Here is a 25,124-nt window from a genome sequence, read left to right as displayed (position 1 = left end):
CAGTATTACCAGAGACCTCCAGCTGGGACTCTGTTTTACAAACATTGTCTAAGCTCTTTTTCCTTCACTCTGTGAAACAGAGTGAACACATTGTCGGACGCCAATGCTACGTCTCTGAGGGAATAATTAATAAACTGAAATGGTTGGAGTCTATCTAAATACGGAGTTACTTCTACTCTTTGACTTCCAATTTTTTTATTTGCATAGATAAGAATGTTCACTATAAAAAGACTTCTCACTGGTAGTAAATTTCCAACTTCCAATGACCTTGAAATATACATTTAGGCAATTTTTAGCTGCTTTGCTTAAATCTTAATTGAGGTAAATATTCTCCTTGAATGTTTTTATTTGTCTTAAGCTTTCTTACTTCATAGGGAATCTATGAATGGGCTAGACAGAAATAGTATGATATGATCTATCAGTATGTATTGCATTGCAATAGGAAAAATAGTTTTAAAATTTGCTTGTGCAGCATAAATAACTAGGGAGAACCTGGAGTCAGGAGTCATGGGTTGAAGTCTTCTAATAGTGGTGAACTCCAGCAAAACACCAACCTAAGTAACATCTTCTTCTTTAGTAAGGCAGCACAGAGATCCCTTCAACTCAAAAATTCCTTGACTGGGCAAGATATGAGGTGATAGAAATGCAAATGAAATGTAAATTAAGACCTCATCTTTCACAATTCTCAGCACTTTCGGCCATGCCTTCAGGTTGGTGTGGGGACAGTTTCATCCCGTGTTCTGTGCTAAGAGCATAAAGGACTTTTTGTCATGAAATAGAAAGCACACAGACTAAGGTTTGAGGAAAAATTTATTTCCTTAAAACTGACAGGGTTGGCTGGGTGACTCAAGCAAACAGAGAAAATCAAAACCCTTCATTAATATAAGACGCCATATCCATATCTCTGAATAACTGGCAGCTCTTTTAAAAATGGCCAATATCATTGTTTAAACAATGTTTGCTAAAAATAGTATTTGAGTCATGGGTTTTTAATTTGTTAGCACAGGGTTCCTAGACATGAATTTCAAATCTATAGAGACTTGAAAGAAATTTAATTAAAGGACTGAAGATAACATTAGTTACAATAGTATAATAGATACAATGGCTGTAATTCTCAAAATTGTATTGGATGATCCTGAAATAAGATAGCCTTTCAATCATATTCCTTACCAGCAGTTCTCAAAGAATTATTAATCATATCATGCTTGCCATGATGAATTAATTTAGCAACTCAGTGATACCTGTACATATTAATATGAATGATGTCACATCTATAGATGACATTATGAGAAGTGAGGACACACATATTAATCTATGAGTTTTTTTTAAGTAAGCCATTACCTTTCACTACCAAGTTTCCAGTACTGCTAGCAGTTCCAAAATGGTTAGTGGCTATACAGGTGTAACTTCCAGCATCTGATTTAGTCACGTTGACAATTCTGAGGTTTCCATCTTCAGAAATGGTAATTCTGAAATCAAAGCAAATAAGTTTAAAATGGTGAGGTTTATCTCGTATGATTCTTCAAAAGTTATTTCTGTCATTTTTTCAACTTTCAAACTACAAATCATGGCTATATCATTTGATATTCATCTTTATTTAGGATATTTGTCTACATATGTGTAAACATTATTGGGTTGTGTAACTTCTTTAATATTGTCAATGCTTTTCTTGCTAAAAATGGTCTGCACATTCAGTTACAATAACTATTATAAATATTAGATCAGTTATTAACAGTTCTCTCTCTTTGGTAGCTCTAACCACATTATGCAAAGGAAAAGCTTGTAGACAATCATTAGTTTTGAAAATGCTAATGAGGAATTAGAAAAAGACCCTTGACTGATGACTTTATGCTTTCTCAATGAAAGTCTTTTTTTTTTCTAGATGACAGGTTTAAATTAAGTGAGGTGGTATTATTAAGCATATTTATTTCTGAAATATGTCAGCCAATAAATTTTTAATGAGATACAAACACTAAATTTAAAATAATTAGAATATTCCACAACTTGTGTGACTATGACAGAGTAGTCAATGTGAATGGTCCCACAACCAGTGACAAATACCCACTTCCTGCTGGGAAGGAAACACTTTTGTTGATAGATGCAAAAACTGGTGCAGGAAGGACATTAGAGAGCCCTGTTTTCAATAGAACTACTAGAAGAGGAGTAAAAAAATGCAAAGATGAAGAAGACAAGCTGCCTGATGTAGAGGCCAGTCAGAGAAACAGAAAATGTACACAAATAGCTCACTCAAGTAAATGTCAGTTAAATTTCGACAATATACTTCAAATCTATCCACTTCTTTCCATTTCTTCTGCGCCCCTTTTTCTGCCTATTTCTACACTTAACCTTCAAATCCATTCTTTAGTCAGTGGTCATATGATCTTTCAAAATATAAAGCAGATTTCATCACTCCCTGGCTTAAACCTCCTGACTAGAGCCTATAATGCGTAAAAGACATAGCTTTAAAACAAAAACAATGATCTCTAGTCAAACCATCCTTTTGAAAGTTCCAAAAGTACCTGAAATCCTTTCTCATTCAGGGACCTTGCACTTGTTTCTGTCAGCTGTGAATATCATCTCCCTTCATGTGGACATGGCTGTCACCTTCTTACACTCAGCATTTCTTATGGACCTTTTCAGACTCATTTTCTATAGTTAGTCTCTCCTGTTAGTCTCCTTTCCTGTAGCCACTTTATTTCTCTCCACTAAACATGATCTAGGAGTTTTAAATATTTGTTAGTTGTCGTATCAGATGGAATAATGCCTTTTCCAAGAGCAGGACTGTATTTTTGTCTTATGGTTGATCTATGACACAGGATAGAGTAAGTGGCTGAATAACTGAAGAAATACTCAATATTCTAAGAGAAGAACTGATAATGTGTAGGAATTTAGAAGGGCTGGGCCACAGGGTACTAGTACTAGCCTTAATAGAGTCCTTTTCACATAATTGAACAAGGTATCTAAAATAGGTTGGTCTTTACGTAATAGAATTTTTTAGAATTTCAGTTCTGGGGATGGAATCTAGGGCCTTGTGCATAGGAGGCAAACATTCTACTACTGAGCTACATCCCCAACCCTTAATATGACTTTTGACTAAGCAGTTTTAAAAACCACAGGTGAAGATTTAAATTCACTGGGTTGCAAATGCTGCACGTACTTTTTTTTGAAGATTCTTAAGGAGAAGCTACAGCCCATTCCTGGTCCTGGGACTCAACTGGCCAGAAGGTAGGAAGGTAGAAGAACTCTACAAAGGATGCTAGAATCATGAGGACAAGTGTTCATGTCTCAATTCTGCCAGCTTTATTTGCTTAACTTTCTAAGTTTTAGCTTCCTCTTCTATGAAATAGATCCAATAATACCATCCTGAGAAGCTGATAGTAAGTATAGACTCAATGAGATTCTTAGCATGTTTCCTGGTATTTATTAATTCTCTTTGATATTTATTATTTATTAGTTTTCTCTGATCTTTAAAATGGTGTCCTCTTATTTAGTGATTTGTACTTAATTAGACAACATCCTCTTAAGGTAATTTCTTTCTTTTTTTTTCAGTACTGGGGTTTGAACTAAGGGACTACACCCTGAGCCACGCCACCAGCCCATTTTTGTGATGGATATTTTCAAGATAGGGTCTCCTGAACCATTTGCCCTGGTTGGCTTTGAACAGCAGTACTCCTGATCTCTGCCTCCTAAGTAGCTAGGATTACAGACCTGAGCCACCAGCACCCATTGAAGATAATTTCTTTTAATAAAGTACTTAAGTCAACCTTTTTGCACACTGACTCTTATTTCTGACAATCTGAAATGAATACACAGATTAACTAAGTCATCTCAAATCAATGTAGAAGATGCAGACAGGAGCTAGGGTACCTGTGGTTGAGTGGTCCATACCACCAGAAAGCTGGGTTGCTTTCTGCTGAGTGCCTGGATAGAGTTGGGGGCTGTGGTCTCTGGGCTGAGATGAACCAGGGGGACTGAGATGAAGCCACTGCCACTACAGTGGCTACAGCTGGACTGACATTTCCTCTGTAGGACTTGTGAGCCTTTATATTTTAAAACCATACAGCCTATGGACGCTTTTTAGAGTCTACCAAATTCTGCCTTTAGTGGTAGTTATTACAGAGGTGGGTTTGAACCCAAAATGACAAAAGAGGAAGCAGCATTAATACTAGGTGTAAGTCCTACTGTCCCAAGGCTACGGCCCTGCTCAGACTCACTGCCTGTAACATGTCCACTTTGCTGAGAGTTGGAGAAAGTACCTCAGTGGAGAGTTGGGAAACCATATTTTATAAATCTAATGGGATTTGTTGCAGAAGAAATAAAACATTATACTGTTTATACAAGTCTTCACATGGACCCATCGTAAGAGATACAAAGGTTGTCATCTTGGGACAGGATCCCTATCATGACTCAGTCAAGTTCACAGGCTCTGCTTTAGGGTCCAAAGACCTGTTCTCCCTCTGACTAGTTTGGAAAGCATTTATAAAGAGTTGTCTACAGATATGGATGGTTTTGTTCTGGCCATTCTGGCCATAGAGATTGGTCTGGGTGGGTCAAGCAAGTTGTACTTCTCCTTAACACTGTCCCCACTGTCATAGCCCATTGAGCCAACTCTCATAAAGGAGAGACATTGGGAGCAGTTTACTAACACAGTTGTGTCCTGGCTGAATCAGAACTTAAATGGCTTTGTCTTCGTGCTCTGGAGCTCTTATAGTCAGAAGAGGTGTAGTGCCATGGATAGGAAGGGGCATAATGCCTTGCAGACTTCTCACCTCTCCCTGTTGTCTGTGTACAGAGGGTTCTTTGGATGCAGACATTTTTCTAAAGCCAACCAACTGCTGTAGAAGTCTGGCAAAAAGCCTATGACTGGAAGGAGATGTGACTGCAGTGAGGGCAGGGGCCGTTTCGAGGAGTTGCTATTGAACTATATGTTAGTTATGAAGTCGTTTAAATTTCTTAGGTACTGTGTGTAAGGAGAGAAGCTTCTGGAGGCTTCTCTGGGAGGACCACAGCTTTGTCCAGTCAGTAATAGCAGGTTCCTTTGGCTGTCTTTGTGTGTGAGCTCTTCCTCCAGGCAACATAAGATGAGTTTTCCAACCAAGGCACAGGTGGCTTGGCAGAAAATCCACATACTTCTTGAAAGAGAGATGAATTCAAATATTCACTTGGTTCTCACTTGTGGTAAGGGGCGGGGCAAGTGGAATTTGCACCTGTTTGACCCATCAAGTAGTTATAGGTTTGATTTTCTAGGTTCTAGGGTGTAGGGTATTGTTGTGTAGAAAGGTCCCCTTGAACTTTCAAGGTACCCTTGGGCCCCTCCCTAGAGGAAGGTGAGGATGTTTTTCTGGACATTGGGGATATACTACAGGACTGTGGCAGAGGGAACTGTGTAAACCTTTGGACAGGCAAGGTAGGAGAAGCAGCTGGGTCTTTGTCCTGTTCTCTAGGTATCTGTTGAAATAAGTAGTAGAAGTTGAACGTAGGGCAGGAAGAGGGTTTTTCATTTGTTTTCATGAGAGGGAGGGTATTTTTCTAGGAATGTACAGAGTTAGGGTTTTTAAGACAGCACAGACTGCTAAATGCTGTTTTGGTTCTTTCTTTGTTTTTGTGCTGCTAGGGATCCAACCCAGGGCTAGGTAGGTGCTCTACCACTGAGCTACATCCAGATCCAAATGCTGTTTTTTTTAATGGACTGCAATAACTTGAGGATATGTTTTTCTGCATCATTGGAGAATTTCATTTTTAATAAAATATTTGTACATATATATATATATATATATATATATATATATATATATATATATATATATTTCAATTCCCTTTTAAGAAATCTACTGGTTTCTGTACCTCCATCATGGATTTTGATAGAGATGCTGCTTTTTGCTGTTAGTGAGAATAAAGAGTGAGATAAAGGAGGGTGCCCTTATCTAGCAGCCAAAATCAACAAAACTAAACTTTAACCAGGAGATTGAGCATAAAAACGAAGTAAATAAACAAATTTTAAGTTCATATTAGTTTCAGTATATGTGTAGTAACTTTTTATAATAAAATTCCTCAAAGCAAGAACTTCTAAAAATTATTTTTCACAAACTAAATCAAACCCTTGGTTGGGAGTGAAAAGAGAGCTAGATACAGGCCTTTTGTTCATTCACACCACAGATACATCTAACAGTTGCTCAGTAAAGACCATCTGATACTTCATTTGCCAAAGAGCAGATGTACTGACAAAAATAAAGTGGTGATCAAATCTTAATTACTTCAATAATGACAAAAATAGCTTTCAAGGAGTTAATCATATTCCTATTTATAAAATAATTTGTTGGAAATTGTGAAATGTTGCATATGAGAATTCAGTAAGTAAGGTGAAGTTGGTGTTTTGGGTATAGACTTATCTACTATGAGCTAACATGAGCCCAGGGCATATTAAATACTGGCTGACTCTTTCAATGCACAAAGGCCTATTAATAATACAGTCCATATAAATGGTATCATTATAATTCAGAAACCTTAAAGCCATTGTTCATATGAAACTGTAAAATGCCAAAGAACATAAATGAGGAAACAAGGATTTTTTTCATCAGTTGACTTGAGTTTTAGCCTTGATGCTGATACTTGTCAAGTGTGTAATGTAGCCAAATTATTTATGGCCCTTAAGACAGTGTTGCTTAAGACATTTTGAATGGGATTATTTTTGTCTTTGTCTCATGCCCTGTCCCAGACATTGCCAAATATCCACCAGGCAGAGGATGAATCATCACCAGTTGAGAACCACTGGTCTAAGTCAATCTGTGTTTCATTTTGCAATCTCACAGCATATTATGAATATTATGAATGTTTTCCATACTGAACTAAGATGTGAGAAAACTTTTGCTACCTAAAAAGTGCCTTTACATGTTTCCTCCATCATCACTTCTATCACTACTTCCTACTTTTGATATCTCTACTGCACAAGAAGTATCCAACATAATCTTGGAGCTGTCTTTTCCCAATTTTAGTATAAGACTCTCTGTGCCCCTTGCCCTCAAAGGTTCCCTATCCTATTTCCTGTGGGTTTTACGAAATGACAAAATAATTTTAGATACTGTTATATTATTAATTTTCAAGTTTTCAATGCCTGGCAACAGTTTAGTGTTTTAGTCTTCCCATTGTTATTTGCAAAGATGTAAGTAAAACAGGCAAGATTTTAAATGTTAGAATTTTGGCAAGAGAAGGTCAGTAAGGGAGATCACCTGAGGCAGGGGTAACTTTCTGTAGCCTTTATTAAATCATGTCATATTGCTATGACTGCTTATTCTTCCCAGGTGTAATCCAAATGTGGGGGCAATGTGATATTCTAGGAACAGTTCTCTTGTGAAGCTCAACTACTTTCATATCCGTGATAATGTAGTTTAGTGAATGAGAACATAAACTCTGAAACTAAACTGTCTAAGATTCAAATCACACTCTTACTATCAATGAGTTGTGTTTTGGGGGAAGTTAGTACCTCTATACTTAAGTTTATTTGAGAAAATGGAAAATTAAAAGTAACTACATCTCACAGGGTTGTTATGATGTGCACTGCTTACAACAATGCTTGGCACATAAAATAAACTACTGAAGTGGATTAGCCCAAGGTTCTCTCAAGTGGAGCTCTGTGCCTTCCTGACACGTTTCCAAGCATTCATAAGGGACTCTGTTTAGGCCAAGACAACTACTGTGTAGTTCTGCCATCTGGAGTCCTACAACACATTAATATATTTACCGAAGCATATGGGTAATACCAAGTAGTCATAGAAGGTGCATGAAATATGGGATGCATTCATTCATTCATGAGAACTTACTAAACATCCCGTCTACACTAGGCCTTGGTTAGCACATAGTGAGTGATGAGAAAACTAAAGTTCCTGTTTCCAAGAAGGTCATGATAAACAAGGCTTTAGTTGATTTTATATGTATAAATAATGATAAATGTGCTATATAAGTAATACCATAACTATACATAAGTACACATTTCAATAAGTACATAGTAAAACAGACATTACTTCTTCCAGTGAGGAAGGTATTTCATTCACTAACTAGCTGTAAAGATGAACAGGCACCAAGACCTGGTCAACCAGGAAAGACCCTATTCTGTTGTCTACAGTGATTGGTTTGGGATATTCATGCTACCAAAACCACTTGAAGAGACAATCTATTTCCACTTGGATTGTTAAAACTTAGAAGATGGGAATTTGGCAGTCTTGGCAGTCATTAGATCCAGAGAGAGAAAGAGAGAGGGCAGAGACCTTATGACATTTTTGAGCTTTTGATTTTCTCCGTGCCTGAAGCCAACCATATCCCTTAGATGCCCAGGGCATGTGCAATTGAGTTTACAGTCCTTACAGTACAATCTCTCTAAGAAATTACTGAGCTTATAGTGATAGTAGAGAGGAGGAAGTGCATTTCCTAGATGATTCTGTGGTGGCTGCCTCAAAAGAATTTCTTGCAAAATCACTGGTGAATGATAATTATGGAGGAATAACCATAGAGTTTTGAGTGTGGAAAAGATTGACTTGATATTGCTTCATACAATCGTACCATATACTTTTGGCTATTTATTTTTGTATATAAAGCCTGAATATACAATTTGACATGTTGCTTTTAATTTGTTTCATTGGATTCTTTATGAGCCAAAAATTAGCTATTAAGCTCCCATTTAGACTGTGATTTGGACTAACTCAAGGAATTTTTGGAATGAAACTCAATACTAATATTTAGATATTTGCTTTCTTCAGGCTGGATGCTATACCAGCTTAGAAAAAGGGTTTTCCAAAGATTAGTTCTACATTTTTTTCATGAACATACTGTCTAAATCTAATCTAAGGACTGTTTTATTTTCATGTTTGTTTCTTGATGAGACTTCAAAGTTCCCCTTGTGCTCCATCTCATCTAAGTTTTCCTGTTTTAGACAACTGACTGGTCTGTAACTACTAGCTTGATATCAAACTTTAACTTTCTTCTAATGCTCATGAATAGTGATAGAGTTATATAAAAATGTAAATCTATCCCTGGCTTAGAACAGGTTAGCCCTGATCTACCCGTGGGCTTTTAAAAAAATCACTGATAATATCAGAGAAAAGTCAAAGATGATAAAGCAGCAAGTAATAAAAATAAAGGTGTGACACAGAACTTAATTTTCCCTACATCATGAGAAGTCATCTAATTCACACCATAGTAAATTATCTATAGCATAAAGAAGCAGATGCTCCCCCACTGTCATTGGAGAGTTCAGATGCACAGAGGACAGGATCATATCTGGAATTATGAGATAAATTGAATTTTTCTTTCTTAGTATGAGCTCTGGTTTACAGCCATTGAAGCGCTAATCTTGTCAGTCCTATAAATCAAAACTTGTCTGGGGACAAAGAACCTTTAAAAATGCTGATCTTCTCTTTTTGGGGGCTTTGGTAACAGATGACAAAGGCTGCCAACTCCACAATATTCTATCACCCTAAAGAGGAAGTTTATGCCAAAATGGCGACCTCTGATTTTTGTGTGCAGTTCTGCATGGAAGCCCAGCCACTGGGGAGGGAGATAGGACATTCTTGCTTGCCTCTGAATTGCTCTGAAATCTTTCCCTTATAATTAAAACTCTTTAGACTACAATTTAGAAATCTACTTCTCCTTTCTGCAAAGGAAGGATAATCTTTCAAACAAACAAACAAAACCCCAAAAGTTTCAAACTGTTAAGTTAAATTTTAAATCATCTTTAATACTGGTAAGTGGTAATATAACTCATTTATAATTGAGTGTAATTAAAAAATATCAAAGGTGCTTGGTATGTTGGTTTATGCCTATAATCCCAGCTACACAGAAGGCTTAGGTAGGAGGATTATGGTCTGAAGTTGACCCAGGACAAAAAGTGTGATACCCTATCTGAAAAATAATTAAAGCAAAAAAGGTTTAGGGGGATAGTTTAAGTGGTAGAGTGCCTGGGTAGTAAGCACTAGGCCCTGAATTCAAACCAAGTACTACTAGTATGTGCATGTATATATACGTATATATATATATATATATATATATATATATATATATAATATATACATATTATATATATGTATATATTATATATATATATATATAATATATACATATTATATATATGTATATATTACATATATACAAACTTTACCTTTTTTTTTTACACATGATAGATGCCAGAAAACACGTCCAAGAGTTGAAAGCTTGAAAGAAAAGAATGGATTTAAGATACTCCAAGGGAGGCTAAAGAAGAGTTAAATATAATAAAACTCCAGACATATAAGTATCACTATTTCTCAGTTCAAGAGAACTGACAGGATGGTAGAGCAGTGAGAAGAGGCTTGGCTCCACTGAGGAGTAGATTGCTGGTCCTAGAGGCCAGCAGCTGTGCCTTAGAATGAGAACAGTTAAGACAGGAGTCCCCAACCAGTTCCCCAATCAGGGTTTCCACCCTTTCTGAGGTAGGATAGGGCAAAGTGTATGTCAGTGAGTCCTTTGTCCCAGGACCAAAGCAAGAGCTGCCTAACCTCAGTTGTGTTTGCTTTGTTCTGCACTGAATAGTCTCTTAATTCAAATAATTGGGAGATTTCACATGAAAACCCATTCCTAACTAATTGTGACAAAAGGGAAATTAGGGCAAGACTGATAACATCCCCCTCAGGGCATCTGAGGGCTGACAGAGAGGAGCAGTTGCCCCCTCAAGCAGATGAACTCTCATTAAGGTCCCTACCTGCCCCCTTGGGCCTTCAGACTGTGACTCCTTACTTTAAGCTGTCACTATCTGCTGAGTTCATGGAGCAAGGGTTTAGGGCAGCCTTTAGACATAAAGTCACATTCCTTTCCTCTCCACTTCTTCCCACTCCAGACATAGCACACACAGAGAGCACAGCAATGAAGCAGCAAAAGAAACTGGGTGTTATGTCAGTTTCCTACGGCTGCCAGAGCGAAGTATCAAACAGGGTAGCTTCGAACCACAAGAGTTTATTCATTCACACTTTTGGAGGCTAGATGTCAGAAATCAGAGAGAAGGCAAGCGTGGTTGCTGCTAGAGGCTCTGAGGGAGAAACTCTCCTGTGCTTCTCTGCTAGTTTTAGTGGCTATTGGCCATGTGTGATGTCCCTTGTCTTATAGAGGCTTTGCTCTAGTCTCTGCCTCCATGATCACAAGCTGTTCTTCCTGAGGGTTCCTCCACACCACCTTCCCTTGTGTGTTTGTACTCAAAACACTGATCATTGGATTAAGGCCCATGCTAATCCATTATGACCTCATCTTAATTTGATCACTTCTGTAGGATCCTGTTTCCAAATGAAATCACATTTTGAGGTTCTGGGCCAGTAAGAATTTTAGGGGGACACTATTCAAAATACAAGAGAGGAAACTCAACAGTGTTGTTTTTAGTGGCCATGCTTCCAGACCCCCTTTGGGGACCTCAATCAAGGAATTTAGAGAGGGCAGAACTGGGAAGGGTTTGCTTCTATAGGCCTAGCACTAACTTGCATGCTTACTGCTCAATCCCCATTCTGGTTGTATGAGGTCTGGCTCTTATTTCCAACAGTAGCTAGTGGGAACTTCAAAATGTTTCTCTTTCAGTGATGTATTAAGAGTCAAATGTGGAGTAATATATGATAATGGATAATGTACAAAAGTGAAAAAATTCAAAAGGAAGAAAGAACAAAGACTTTCTTGAGATTTCAATTTCTTCTTTAGTTAACCAGTTTGATTATTTGTTGGATTAAACCAGATCTCTGGTTCTATCCTTGTTACTTTGGATAATTAATTGGTACTTACTTTGATTTTAAAATTCTAGCTAAAATTAGAGACAAGAAAAAAAAATTAGAAAAAGGAAGCTTAGACCCAAATGGTGACCTCTGGTTTTCTGAACTGTTCTGCAGGAAGCTGAAGTGCTTGTGAGATTGGCAGTCTCTTTCTCTGCTCTTTACGCCATAGCAATGCAACATAGTTTTGGAATACAACCCCTATAGACAGTCCAAACACAGGAGTGAAGAGGTAGCAATGAAGAGACAGAAACAAGATCTGTATATTCAACTTAGCAAGGAAAGAATTAGCCTGTGATTGACAGAGTGGCATATGGACTTAGAAGAAGGGTCCTGGCTTTGTGCCAGCTGAAAAATTAGAAGAACAGACAGATTAATCAGCATTGGTATGTTGTAGATCTACTTGACAGTCAGAAACACTAAAACTTTCCTCTGAAGGGAAGAAAAAGGACTTGTTTTGATTTAAATTGTTTTGGCTATCTCATCTAATTTTAACATTTAACTGGCATTTGCTTGAGCTTACAAATTTAATTATTTCAACAGATATATTGAAATTCTCAGCCTGATGGGAGAGTATGAAATATCCTGTTTTATGCAAAGTACAATTGTTTTGTGATAATATAAATTTATAAAGAGTCAAGTGAGAGTCCCAGAAGATGGTATTGTTCCAATCTTAAGGAAGAAAGGTACTTTAGATTACAAATTTAAATGCAGGACCAGACAAGCGTCTTCTTCCTCCAAGGGTAATTTCAAGCAAACCTGTAATTGATCTTTCCATGTAGCCTCCATGGCAGCAAGAGACATCACTATTGAACAGGCACCCTGGTGACAAAGTTCCCTTAGAGATAATTTGCTTTCTGTTGTAGGACTTGGGTTTAATAAACCACTGAACAATCTGTGCACTTCAGTCCATCTGAAGAACAACCAGCAGTTCAGACCCTACTGCCCTCGCCCAAAGCACTGCTCTGACGAGAAAATAAACTTGTATTTGTTTAACCTGCTTTGCTCCTCTAACTTCCTCTGAACAACAGTTTTAAAGCCTTGTAAAATAACCTGTTTTAAGAACTAACTGCTAGGACTAGCTGAGTATTAAAGATCACAGAGTTAATTATAATTATTCTTTGGGACCATGCACAATAGATGTGGGAAATATTTTTTTTGGGCTGGTAAAACTTCCCTGTTTTATTTACTCACAAGTTAAGCACATAACATAGCATGTCTTGGGATGAAGGAAGTAAAACAATGGATGTGTTGTAGTTTACAATTTGCTTCTTTTATTGCTGTGTTTAATTTATGCAAAAATCTCTGTGTGTCTCCATTAATGCATGATTTAGAATTTCTTTCTTCTGAGAACTTATGACCTGAGATAATTTCAACATAAATCTAACAGGCGTTGTGAAGATGAATGGGTGAAGAAGGAGAAAGGTAATATATTTTATTGCTTATATTTCCAGGTACTTTTGTCAAAGCATCATAATAAGTAATATTACTTTTCTAATGAGATAAAAACTTATTAAAATAAATGCTACTCAAGCAGTTTTATATAACAACCTCTTAGGATAGATGGTAAAAGAGTAGTTTAATAATCAAGTGCAGGTGTCTTTAGAAATAATTAGAAATGAAGAATACATAAACAAAAATGGACCAAAAGATCCAGAGGAAAAACTAAATATACTAAGTTGAGTGTTGGGTATATAAGGTGCTTAGGAAATTTATTAAGCACCTTTGGCATAAATTTTGGGAGCTGTTGCATGACTGCATTTTTATCTCATTTAATCTGTACAATTCTGAAGAGCAGTTATTAACCCAATTTTTCAGTTAAAAAATCTAGAGAAGTAAATTAAATTGTCCAAGGTCAATGTGGTTAATAAGGGATGGAAAAGAGGTTTTACTACAAAGTCTCTACTCTTCCTACCATGCATTCTATAGTGTTAGAGGGTACAGGAAAGTAAGAAAACAAGAAGAAAAAAATATATAAACACATTTAAGAGATTTTCTTTAGAGTTGCTGGTAGATCTTTGGTTTGAATTATTATTTTGCTTTTTAATTTTATTTGTTAAAGTATCTTTTTCTAATACTGAAAAATTAATGTTCACTATAGAATACCTGAAAGCACAAGCAAAAGTAAAGAATGTATAAAAAACTAATTAGAAGTTGGAATCACAGAAGGTTCCTTTATCCCTAAGTAACTAAAATGCCCAGAAGACAATATTAATTATTAATTAGAAAGAGGCCCACTATATATAATTATGTAATTTAGCAAGCAGAGTAGATTTCAACAGCACAAATAGCAATGCTGGAAATGCAAAGGAAAAACTATTTTAATTGTATTGTGCTCCAATTCTCAACCCTTTGGTAATTGTAGGAGGAGGCTTTGCTTCAGCTCTTCATGCTAGAACTTTATAATATTTTTCATAGTGAAAATGAAGGTAGAATCTCCTAATTCATGTACATATCACAATAGAATACCACTGTCAAGGTCCTGTTAAAATCCCTATTTTCTCTGTGCCCCACACACTGGCTGTACTTATAGTCTTCACCTTCTGCAGAGAAAGAGATCACCCTTAATGGTCACAAAATTCAAGCTTTCCCAAATTCCCTGGCATACCCATGGCTTCTGCAATAGTTGTACCAGATGGCTCCATATTTGCTAAACATGCAACTTGGGAAAGTCTTGTAACCTCCCTGGGTTTTATTTTGTCATCTCATAGGGTTTTTGAAATATAAAAAACACTGATGAAAAATTTATAACTGAGGTGGTGTATACTAAGCAGACAGTAAGTGGTAGCTGAAATTTATTATTTTTGTAATTATTATTTTGGGAGTCATCATAATCAAATCACTTAATATTTTCTTCAAATGGTTAAAAGTTCAAAATTAAAGGAAATTTTATTTTGCTGTGATGGATGGAAACCATTATCCATTTGCCATAAACAGTGGCAACTTTAAAAATAAATATGAAAACTTACCTAAAGTGTTATATTCTAGGTAGGAACAGTTGACTGCCAGATTTCTGGACACAGAAATCTGCTAATGCTTTGGAAAAGTGGGATTTACTCAGGGTTTCCAAAGTGCTCCTTCACGCTAGGACCAAACTGAGTTGCTTCTTCCTATACTCAGGAGTGTAAGAGAACTATGTTGCTCAATGTTACTTAATATCTGGGTTTTGGTACTGTCCAAGATCATATGAGCACCTAAAGAAGTGCAAATCTTCTGCTTTGGAAACACACATCTATTTCAACCAGGCTTCTTGTATCAAGTTCTTTTTATGATATTCTGACTATCAACATGTGTTGGGCAGGTCTTACTATTGTCAATTCATGACCTTCCAAAGCTGTCCAGTCCACTCACCTGGCGTTTGTCCATCATACACTGCCTCAATATATCATCATTCTACCCACAGCATTTCCAGAAATCAGGTCTCAGGTCTTATGCCTCTTTCTGCCCCTGATCATTTCATACCTACAGGCACGTAGTAAATAGTTTGGTTAATAGATTAAAATGTGTTTAGTCTGAAAGAATGACAGAGACACTGGTGATACTCATTGGCTTCTCTTCTCCCCTCCCTTCCCCTCCTCTCCCTCCCTCCTTCCTTCCTTCCTTCCTTCTTCTTCCGTTCCTTCTTTCTTTCCTCCCTTCCTTTCTTTCTTTTTATGGGTAGGTGTAGGAATCTGAAGAAAATTATAACATTAGCTTCTCCACAAAATTCAGCTATATAGACTACGTTCAAAAGCTTATGGACTTCCTAAAGCCTCTAAATATTAAAAAAAAATGCAGAGGAAAAGATCACTATTTTGGGATAAACAGACATATTAAAATTTTTAGTCATGAAGGTATGCATTGTATTTACTGATTTCTATAAAGCTCAACAAATAACTCCTTGTGCTGAAGTTAATACTTGGGTATTCTCTTCCCAGGGAAATCATTTTTATATGTCCTGTACTTTGAGGTCAATTTTGTACAAGAGCAATTTCCATGATCAACCCAAGTCCTTGCAGCAATTCTCCTTCCTCTCTTTTCTCAACTATTTTTTTCCCATGCTGGCAAAGAAATCTATTTCTTTTCAAGGAAGAGTCTTTATTCTTTTCAGACAAACCATCTAAAAAGAACTGTGAAGTCACACAGGTAGTGGGTTTCAATAAATAATTCTCATGACTACAGAGCATTTAAAGACTTGATATATGGGTACGCTCCTATTTAACAGTCTAAATTGCAAAGACCTTTTCCTAATTCCAAGGGGAAGATGGTGACAAAAAAACTGAAGACTTAAGAAAGGAGAAGGAAGCTCTTATTATTAAAAGTGTCTTGGTGGAGAGGTGGAAGATACTAATTTAGATATGCCAGTGCTAAAAGGAGCTTGATAAGGATATGAGGAAGCTGGCTTTAAGAGAACAGACCATTGTAAACCTGAGCTACTTAAAGCAAAGAAAAGAACAGGATTCTATCTGAACACACTTGTACTGTATGTGTATGAAAGAGTTTTCACGCAATTCTTCTTTAATAATCAGCACATCACACTTGAAAAATCTGGCAAATGAGGCTTTTGTATAAATGTTAAACTCAAAAGAATGAGGAAAAGAATAAAGTAATCTTGAAAACACTGATAACCTTAAGCAACAAAACAAATGTGCTACAATTGTTGCCAAAGAGTAAACAGTAGCAAATTATTCAAATTAAATCTTTCAACTCATTAAAAAAATTAGATTGGTAGTATCATTCCCAACAAAGCATGTTTAACTGATGTGTCCAATATTTCAGGTCAAGTCATGCAGAACTAGTAGATGTTTGTGTGTGTGCCTGTATGTGTATTTTTAAGAATGAGAAAGAGAGCAGGGAGGAAGGTAGGGAGGGAGGAGGAGAGACAGGAGAGAGGAGAGGACAGGAGAGGAGAGGAAGAGAAGAGCAGAGCAGAGCAGAGAAGAGAAGAGAGAAAAGAGAAAAGAGAAAGAAAGGGAATGAGAAAGAATGAATTAGGTCCAAAACTAAGGAGCACAATGATTAACATGTCTGAGTTATAGTGATTTATGAAAAAACTGAAGTTAATAGCAAATTCATTTTTAAAATGAGCTAGCCTGAATAATAAGCAATTTAAGAATATTCACTTAGTAGTGGTCCAATAGCAGAGGGAAACACAGTTGAAATGAGTACAAAACATCAGGAGGTCTGTCCTACCGAATATGCCATAAATTAGAACTACAATTATACCACTGTGGTTGGAAAATAGGAAAGTGGACATTTTATGTAAGCACTCAGGTTTATTTTTTAATATCCATTGCTAGTATAATATAAAATGCACTGGAGGAAATGTGGCTTAGAAAGTTAATACTTTCATTTTGGCTATTTACAACCTAATTTAAAATTTTTATAACATCTTAATAGTCACATTGCAGTGAAGCATCAAAAAAAAGTATCTTGCCATTCTTGAAAGTTCTTGTCAAGAAAGATAACTTTAAAAGGCACTAGAAAATACAATTTGTATGGATCTAAAATTCATCAAGATCCATATTGCTTTTATGAAATTAAGTATAAAATTTACTTTAAAATATGTTGTTCCTTTGCAACATTAAACTATAGTCCTTTCCATAAGCTTTGTACTTTAAGGTTTTCATTGATATTGAATTATTTATCGCAAAGAATCTGGAATTTTACTTATTGTCCACATGTTATGTATAGACATTTATACACTTTGAAAAATATTTTAATGTAAATTACAGTGTGCTAGATCCCTGCCAGCTTATTTTAAATGACTGAATTAAATTTACTTGCTTTTGAGTTACTATATCTCTCAGCCATTCTCTCACCATCACACTTCTACATGGCCATTCAGAGGAGCTCTACGTTACTAAGGCTTCTAAGAATGTTAATTATCCTCCTAATTTTTGTAGCCTTCCAAACAATAGAGGAAACATCACTCTGATCACAGCTTTCCTGTGGAGGGAACATCTACTGTATTGCCTGCTCAGCCTCCACTCCTCTGACTAGTAATAATAAACACAGCTGCATTTTCCTTTGGGAAACCATGTTGTCCCACTCTCAGACCATATATTTTGTATTGTTATACCACCATTCTCTTGTTATCAGTGTGTCATGTGACTCAGACATCCAGTAGAAGAGCACTGCATGCATTTGGTTAAATGACTGGTTCTATGGTAGACATGTGACTTAGTCTGGGAACAATCATGGGAAATAAGTACCATCCTAAGGTGTTTGTTCAAAGAACTAGAAAAGAGATATGTATTTTTGTTAGAATAATTTGTTATCACCTCAAGAAATAGCTTTCCTGAGAATAAAACTAATAGAAATTAAATCTTGGTGATATTTTTCTGACCTAAGAACGAAAAGATGGAATTTTTAGATATATAAGCCAAGAGATTGCCTTTATAGAGCGACAGAAATGTTGTACAATGGAACACTAAAGATAGTTGTAAGACAAATGTTCTAGAGATTATTGAGTTTTACACTTAAAATGGATGCTCTTTCTGGTATGTGAATTATGCTTTAATAAATTTGTTAATTTGCTTTAAAAAAAAAACCTTGTAAGTCAGTTTGAATTAGGTTTCTGTCATCTACAATTCAAAGAGTTGTGATAAATACACAGTCTCACTGGTGAGATCATGTGCACAGAGCTAGACCTGAGAATCAATCAAATGGGTGCAACACCAAAAGAGGAGGGTTAGCATGGGAACTTACACTGATTGTGCCTGTCCACCTCCTTGTCTCCTTTCTTACCAGACTATAAACCCACACAATGTGGTCCTTTTCCTCCCTGTGTTCAAAAACTTGTGCGGTAATGCCCTAGAGAGGTTGTAAACAAATTTGCCCATGGAGGTGGTAGGTTGGGAACTCCTCTTGTGAGAAGTGCCTTGCACTGCATCCAAATGACCTTTATTGTGCAAGACATGAACGTGTTTGGCTTCCCTTTTAGTGACTGATCATGAAGATTTTTTCTGCTTTATAACGGAATCATTCAGAGTTCAGGCTTCATCTTGTGCTATTTCTGTTTTTCAGACTATTCAGGCAAAAGTTACTTTAGAAGAGGAACTCTAAACAGTCAAGTTCATCAACCAAACCGAGGATATTCCCCATATCCATCCCATATTCTTCATCTCACTTTGTCCAGGTAGTGATAGAGTCATTAGAGGGATTATACTTCATAAACAGTTAGCTTGGCCCTCCACATTTTTTCCTCAGTGCTGACACATGCCTTTAGCTGTTTAGGAATACATTCGGAAGGATAAAATGATAAAATTCTGATACATATCTTACTTTTGAGGAAGAAGGGGAAAAGCACATTGCAATCAACTTCCGAAAAACTTAAAAAGTGATTTTCTTGTGAAGAGAAATATGTACATGCTCACAGATTCTGTACTCGCTTCAGCTGCTGACAAACCATTTTTGGAACTGTTCTTGAGATTAGCACGGAAAAACAGCAAATGCAATCTCAGCTTATTTGTTCCAGCTGATACCATCTGAACAGCAGCCCAAAGGCAGAGGCTTTGGAGATAAGGCAGACTCCCTAACTTTGAAATGGAAATGGTCATGGTTCAAAGACAGATGACCAACCACTTTACTGACACAACACAAAGGAAAAAAGGCAGTACAGCTTTGGAACTTTTGTTTTAAGAGAAATCCCATCACAATCATTGTCATGCATTTTTTTTTAAAAAAATGCCCTGAAATAGGCATTTGGAAAAAAAAAAGTGTATTTCCTTCTAGACTTAGACTTTTAGAATGTGTCCTTTTACACACAAGGGTCAACTGAATTCACCTCCTCCTTACTGATTCATCACGGGCAGATTGTAGTTTCCTCCTCTGAAAAATGATGGAGTTGACCCAATGTTTTCTGCCTTTAAACACTCATGATTATGTCACTAATCAACATAACTAAAGATTTGGAAATTTTAGAAAAAGGAAAAATAACATGGCTGATTGAAATAGCAAATGATACTGAAGATCATGCCTTAAGTGTATAATTTCATTTTGTAAATATGGCATACTTTAATATAAAGACAATTTTTACAGATCAGAAAGCATAGTAAGACTTTTGTCTCATTCACTGCTATAGCCTTAGCTCCTCCAATAGGGCCTGGTATACAGAGAAGCTTAATCATATCCATTGTGATTGAGAGGCTGAATGTGGCCCAGGCAGGTGATGCAATGCAAAGGTATATGGCAAAACGACTCTTGGAGTGAGAGACCTGGATAAATCTCCACTTGTGCCATGTATTAAATTCTGAATTACAGATAAATCATAAGTTTTCTAATCCTCTGCCTCTGCCTTCCTCATCTATAATGAAAGCATTGGATCTTTGTAGTGATTAAAGAATAACTTACAAACAAGTGCTTTGAAGGTATAAAGTACTGCACTTGCATCAGCTTGGTACTTCTCAGTATTAGCCAGGGTTTTGTAGTTCCTTACCACATGGAGCAGCAATGTGGTTATAGAGGGGTGCTTGTAGGAAATGAAGAGTCCCAGGCCCCATCCCAGAATCAGAATTTGCATTTTATTAAGATCCCTAGATGATTTGTATGTTTCTTAAAGCCAGAGAGACATTGAACTATTTATTAACAGAGCAGCATTTTAACATTACAGGGCAATGAATACAAGAATCAACACAATTACTCAACAACTTGGTGAGAAATAAATACAATTTGAAGTCTGATTCATTCACATTGGAGTTAGTACTTAATTGATGACCCTAGAAAATTGTTAGCTCTCACTCTAGTTTTCTTTTTCTTCTTCCTTTTTTTTTGCACTGGACTGGTTTGAACTTCCAGCCTCATGCTTACTAGGCAGGTGCTCTACCACTTGAGTCACATTCTTAGACCCCAGTCTAATTTTCTTATGCAAATCTAGTCTTGATCATGGCCAAGCCTCTGATGGGATTGGTGATGACTTGGATAAGGGTATGGATAACATACTTGTTGCTTTTCCTGATGATGCAAAGTTGAGAGGAAAAGATCACATATTATTTATCGGTCATGATCTGAATATACTAATAAATGATATTTAACAGGGATAAAAACAGATGTCCCTATGAAGGTGCCAGTATTCTGTTCATGAAATAGATAATGTAATAAGAACATAGTGTCAGACAATGTACTAGAGATGCAATAATGAAGAAAATTCATTGGGGTCCCACTATGATTCTGTGCATGACCATTCTTGAACTCACCAATTCAATAAATATTTCTTGAGCATCTACTGTGGGTGCTGATGTCTTTTGGGCATTGGGCATGCAACAGTCAATGAGACAAATATTATTACTCTCTAGGATCAATAAAAATTCAGAGATAAACAAAGCAAATATACAAAGGTGATTACTGAGTTCAGTAATATGTGTTAAGAAAAAATATGGAAACATATGATAGAAATGTGCTTTTGATGAGGAGCATGGGGAAGGATGCTAAATTTTCTTTAGGTTAATCATGGACAGCCTCTCTTCAAGGAAGCCATCTTGTTTTGTTTTTTGAGACAGGTTCTCTTGACGTAGTCCAAGCTAGACTTGCACTTACGATCCTCCTGCCTCTGTCTTCCAAGTGCTGGGATTATAGAGATGCACCACTATGCCCAGAGAGGAGGTATTATTGAACTAAGATGGAATTGATGAGATATAGTCATTTCTTCAAAGAATAGGTAATGAATGCCAGATAGAAAGAATTTAGTGCAAAGGCCAGAAGGAAATAGAAAAATGTGTCTGTTCCTAGAACAGAAAGTAGATTGGTTAGAGGTGAGGGGTGGACCAGAAAGACCTGAGTTTATGAAAGGCATGAGCTAGGTCACATTGGAAGAAATGAAGATTTTATCCTTGGACCAATTTGCAGCCAAATAATCATATGCATGTAAAAATTTTATATCCAAATAGCTGTTTTAAAGGAGAAGTAGATGGTATTACAAAGCCTTATAAAAAAGGGGAATTGAGACTGTGATGACATAGGTGAGGTCTGAAGTAAAAGAAAGAGTTAACTCAGCAAAATCAGAAAGCAGGGGAGTGAATTCTACATGGAGTAAAAGATATGCTCATGGTGGCAGAAGACATGGTCTACACGAGATAAAAAGAGCAAGAGGAATTACTAAGTTTTAGGTGACTTTAAATTGAGTCAGCTTCAATGGCATGAGGTTGTCAAAAATGTGAATGTAATCTTAGGTTGGATTAATAGATACATGGCACCCAGAATGTGGGTGGGGATGGCCCCACTCAACTTAGTATGGATCGAATGACAGCTACAGCTACAGGACACACTACCATTCAGGAGGGGCCTTGAGAAAGTCCACTGAATTTCATTTGAAAATTTAGGTTATGCGCAAGATGTCATTTAAGCCCCCAAATTATTGAATCTCTGTATCTTAAAAATCATTTGTGGGCTGGGAATAGAGCTCAGAGGTAGAGTGCTTGCCTGGCATGATGAAGCCCTGGGTTCCATCTCCAGCATAGATTCCACCCCCATCCGCAAATATGCCAACTCTATCCAATTTTTGTTGTAAAATTCAAGAAAAGCCTAAGCCATCAAATGTTCTTCTGCTACACATACCTCCACTAATAGAATCTCTTGTGGAGATTTGTGCTTCTTAGGGAATTTATATTTATTAAAATGTTTATCTACAGAGTCTTATATAACTGGGCTTTAAGCCAGTCCCCTGGTGTGTGGAGCAAGAGAAACCCATGCTCTTTTATCTAACAGTTCCAACTATAAGAACACAGCAGCTCTCCTCTCCCCAGATTTACCCAAGTCCTTTGTCTGCCAGGTTAAAGGGCTGTTAAAAAGTTTGCATTGTCTATGAAGAAGGCATCCAAAAACATTGATGGTTTCTGAGGACAAAGCAGAGGGGACTCAAGGCTACCTCATATGACGATGAAAAAGTGGTGCTTAACATTCACTTTTTAAAAAAGTTGTTTTTGCCTACTCTGCATCCATGTTTCCCTTTTCATAGCACCCACATATCTACAACCCCACCCCCATGGCCTAGGTACAGCTACCATAGCTTCCTCCTGGAAAGACAGGACAAAGAACCAGAACGGACTTGGAGTTTAACCCCACAGGAGCAGTCTAATTGAACTGCTCCTCTAAAGAAACAGCATTTCCAGTTTTCTAGCTTCAGCGAGCCACCATGGACCCTTTTAGTTTCCAACCTGCTTCTTCCAGGGATTTTTTTTAAGTCCCTCATATCCTTTCAATAAAATTCTTGTGTGCTTGAGTTAGCTGGAGTTATTTCTGTTAATTGCAACCAAAGAACGCTGATACATTTAGCCTGGCAAACAAAGGACTTGGGTGAACCTGGGGAGAGGAGAGCTGTGTCTTCTAATATGCAGAACTGTTACAGAGAAGAGCTTGGATTTCTCCCACACTGCACCAAGGGGTTGGTTTAAAACCCAATTATAAGAGTCTCTATCTAAGGATAAACATTTGAATAAATAAAAATTCCCTACATGGGTGCAATTTCTTACAAAAGTTTCTATTAGTTGAGGTATTTGTAGCAGAAGAGCATTTGACGAGCTGGTTTTCTTGGAGGGAATTCAAGACAAGAATTAAATGGGGTTGGCATAAATGATTTTTAAGATCCAAAATTTCAGCAATTCTTGGGGTTCAAATGACATCTTTCATAGAACTTAAATGTTCAAATGTAATTGTCTTTGACAAGTTTTCACAAGCATATTTTCTCCAAGCTTAAATAGACTTTGATGAAGAAGGAAAAGGCAATGAATTTTTATCAGAAGGCCCCCTGCTACAGCTCAGATATAGTGTTGCTTTGTTTCTCAAAGCACATGTCTTTGTTTTCACCTTCAGATCATGGCACTGTGAATAAACTACAGTCTGGTCATTTCATTTTCTCCAAAGTCTCATTAAAAGCGTGTGAGAAAGCAATAGTAGCTTTTGTTTTCCAGCCATTCAGGGGCCTTGCTGTGTAGGACTGAAAGGGTGGTTGTTTTCTAATGACAAGGTGGTTTGGTTTAGAGGTGGCTGTGTTACTTCCAGCAGGAGTTTGGTAACAGTTTATACAGTAAGCACTGAGACCAATACAACATATTTTTATTTTTAGGTACCATATGGTCTTCTGGGTACATGTGCTCAATGGATATAGTCCTATAGTTGCTAAAAGTCTACTGTGAAAGACACTGTGGTATTAAATTAAATAACCATTGGCTATTACTGTGCAACAAACAATCCCCACACTCAGTTGCTTAAAACTATGGTTGGGGTTAGGTAATTGTTGGTTGGGGGACAGAGGTGACTGGACCATGTATCTCCTCTTCACTCGGAAGGCTCCCCTTATCTTGTCTGCAGGATAATGACCAGGTTTGGAAAGCCACAAGGGATAAGTTCCAATGTGCAATCACTTTTTAAAGCATTTAGGTGAAACTGAGGAGAGGAGAGCATCAATTTTGCTGGCCAATTTTTTCATTGGCCAAGGAAAATGACATGGTCATGTCCAAAGTCAAAGTGTGAAGACATTGCCAAAGGGTGTGGATAAAGGTGGCATTGACAATAGGAGCCAATACTGTGATCAGTATGCTACTGCATTCACGTAATTAATTTGAGTGATAACTTAGTATCAGGAGAAAATCTGTCTCTCTTCAAGAATATTTCAGATAGTGAACTTTATTAGATCATTATTTCCCTTCTGGCTCTAAGAAACTCAAAATATTAATATTGCTACTAAATTATTATTCATGTATGCTATTCTCTTCATGGTCTAAATGTTTTATTTAATAGTCTTATAGCATGTAGCTCAGATTCTAAGCTGTTTCAAGTATTTTTATTTGTTTAGTATTGAGAGATATGGTAACAATAATAACAAAACTTGTATTAATCTAAGGTATGCTACTGTCCATGCAGTACCCATATACATTTGAAGTATTTGTGAATAGGAGAAGAGAAGAAGGCTGTATCTTTTAAAGGGGCATTAGTCATTATTACATGTTACATTCTCCTGGTTCTGTCGTGAACCAAAGTGACAACTGTACACCTCCACAAAAGTTTTTCAGGGAATTATCTCAAACCAATTTTCACCAGGGATGAAGCCTTTTACAATCTCCACAGGTTCAAAAAGAGAAATATTTTAAAATTCAGATCCCACACCTAAGAAGGTGACAGATGTAAAAAAAATTCAGCTGAAAATGAAGTTCTTCATTTCATTTTGGAATATTTTCCTCTAAAGATATCATGAGACAGATTTTCAAAGGACTTTGAAGATATAGCTGCAGTGTTTCATGCCTGGTATGATTGAATCCAGGAAATATTACCTGAGAGTTGGCAGTTGAATTTGAAATGCTGACTTGAAATATTTTCCTTGAAGTTGTACCAAAGTTAAATAGCACTAGAAAGTTATTTAAGCTGGTTTTTAGCATTTTC

General features: G+C 36.8%; 1 protein-coding gene and 1 pseudogene across 10 annotated transcripts in view; one reads left to right on the top strand and one right to left on the bottom strand.

Annotated features, from left to right (window-relative positions):
* Positions 1-25,124, bottom strand: part of Cntn4 (contactin 4) — a 905,834-nt gene that overhangs the window by 73,274 nt on the left and 807,436 nt on the right. For all 10 annotated transcript variants that reach the window (XM_074044274.1, XM_074044268.1, XM_074044270.1 and 7 more), the window contains one exon: positions 1,342-1,469. In XM_074044274.1, coding sequence (XP_073900375.1) covers positions 1,342-1,469 — 128 coding nt within the window. The remainder of the gene's footprint in view (positions 1-1,341; positions 1,470-25,124) is intronic.
* On the top strand, positions 2,808-4,970 carry LOC109680309 (uracil-DNA glycosylase pseudogene; annotated as a pseudogene).

This window comes from Castor canadensis, chromosome 10 (assembly GCF_047511655.1).
Source record: "Castor canadensis chromosome 10, mCasCan1.hap1v2, whole genome shotgun sequence".
Classification (NCBI taxonomy): Eukaryota; Metazoa; Chordata; class Mammalia; order Rodentia; family Castoridae; genus Castor; species Castor canadensis.
This window is presented reverse-complemented; position numbering and strand designations above follow the sequence as displayed.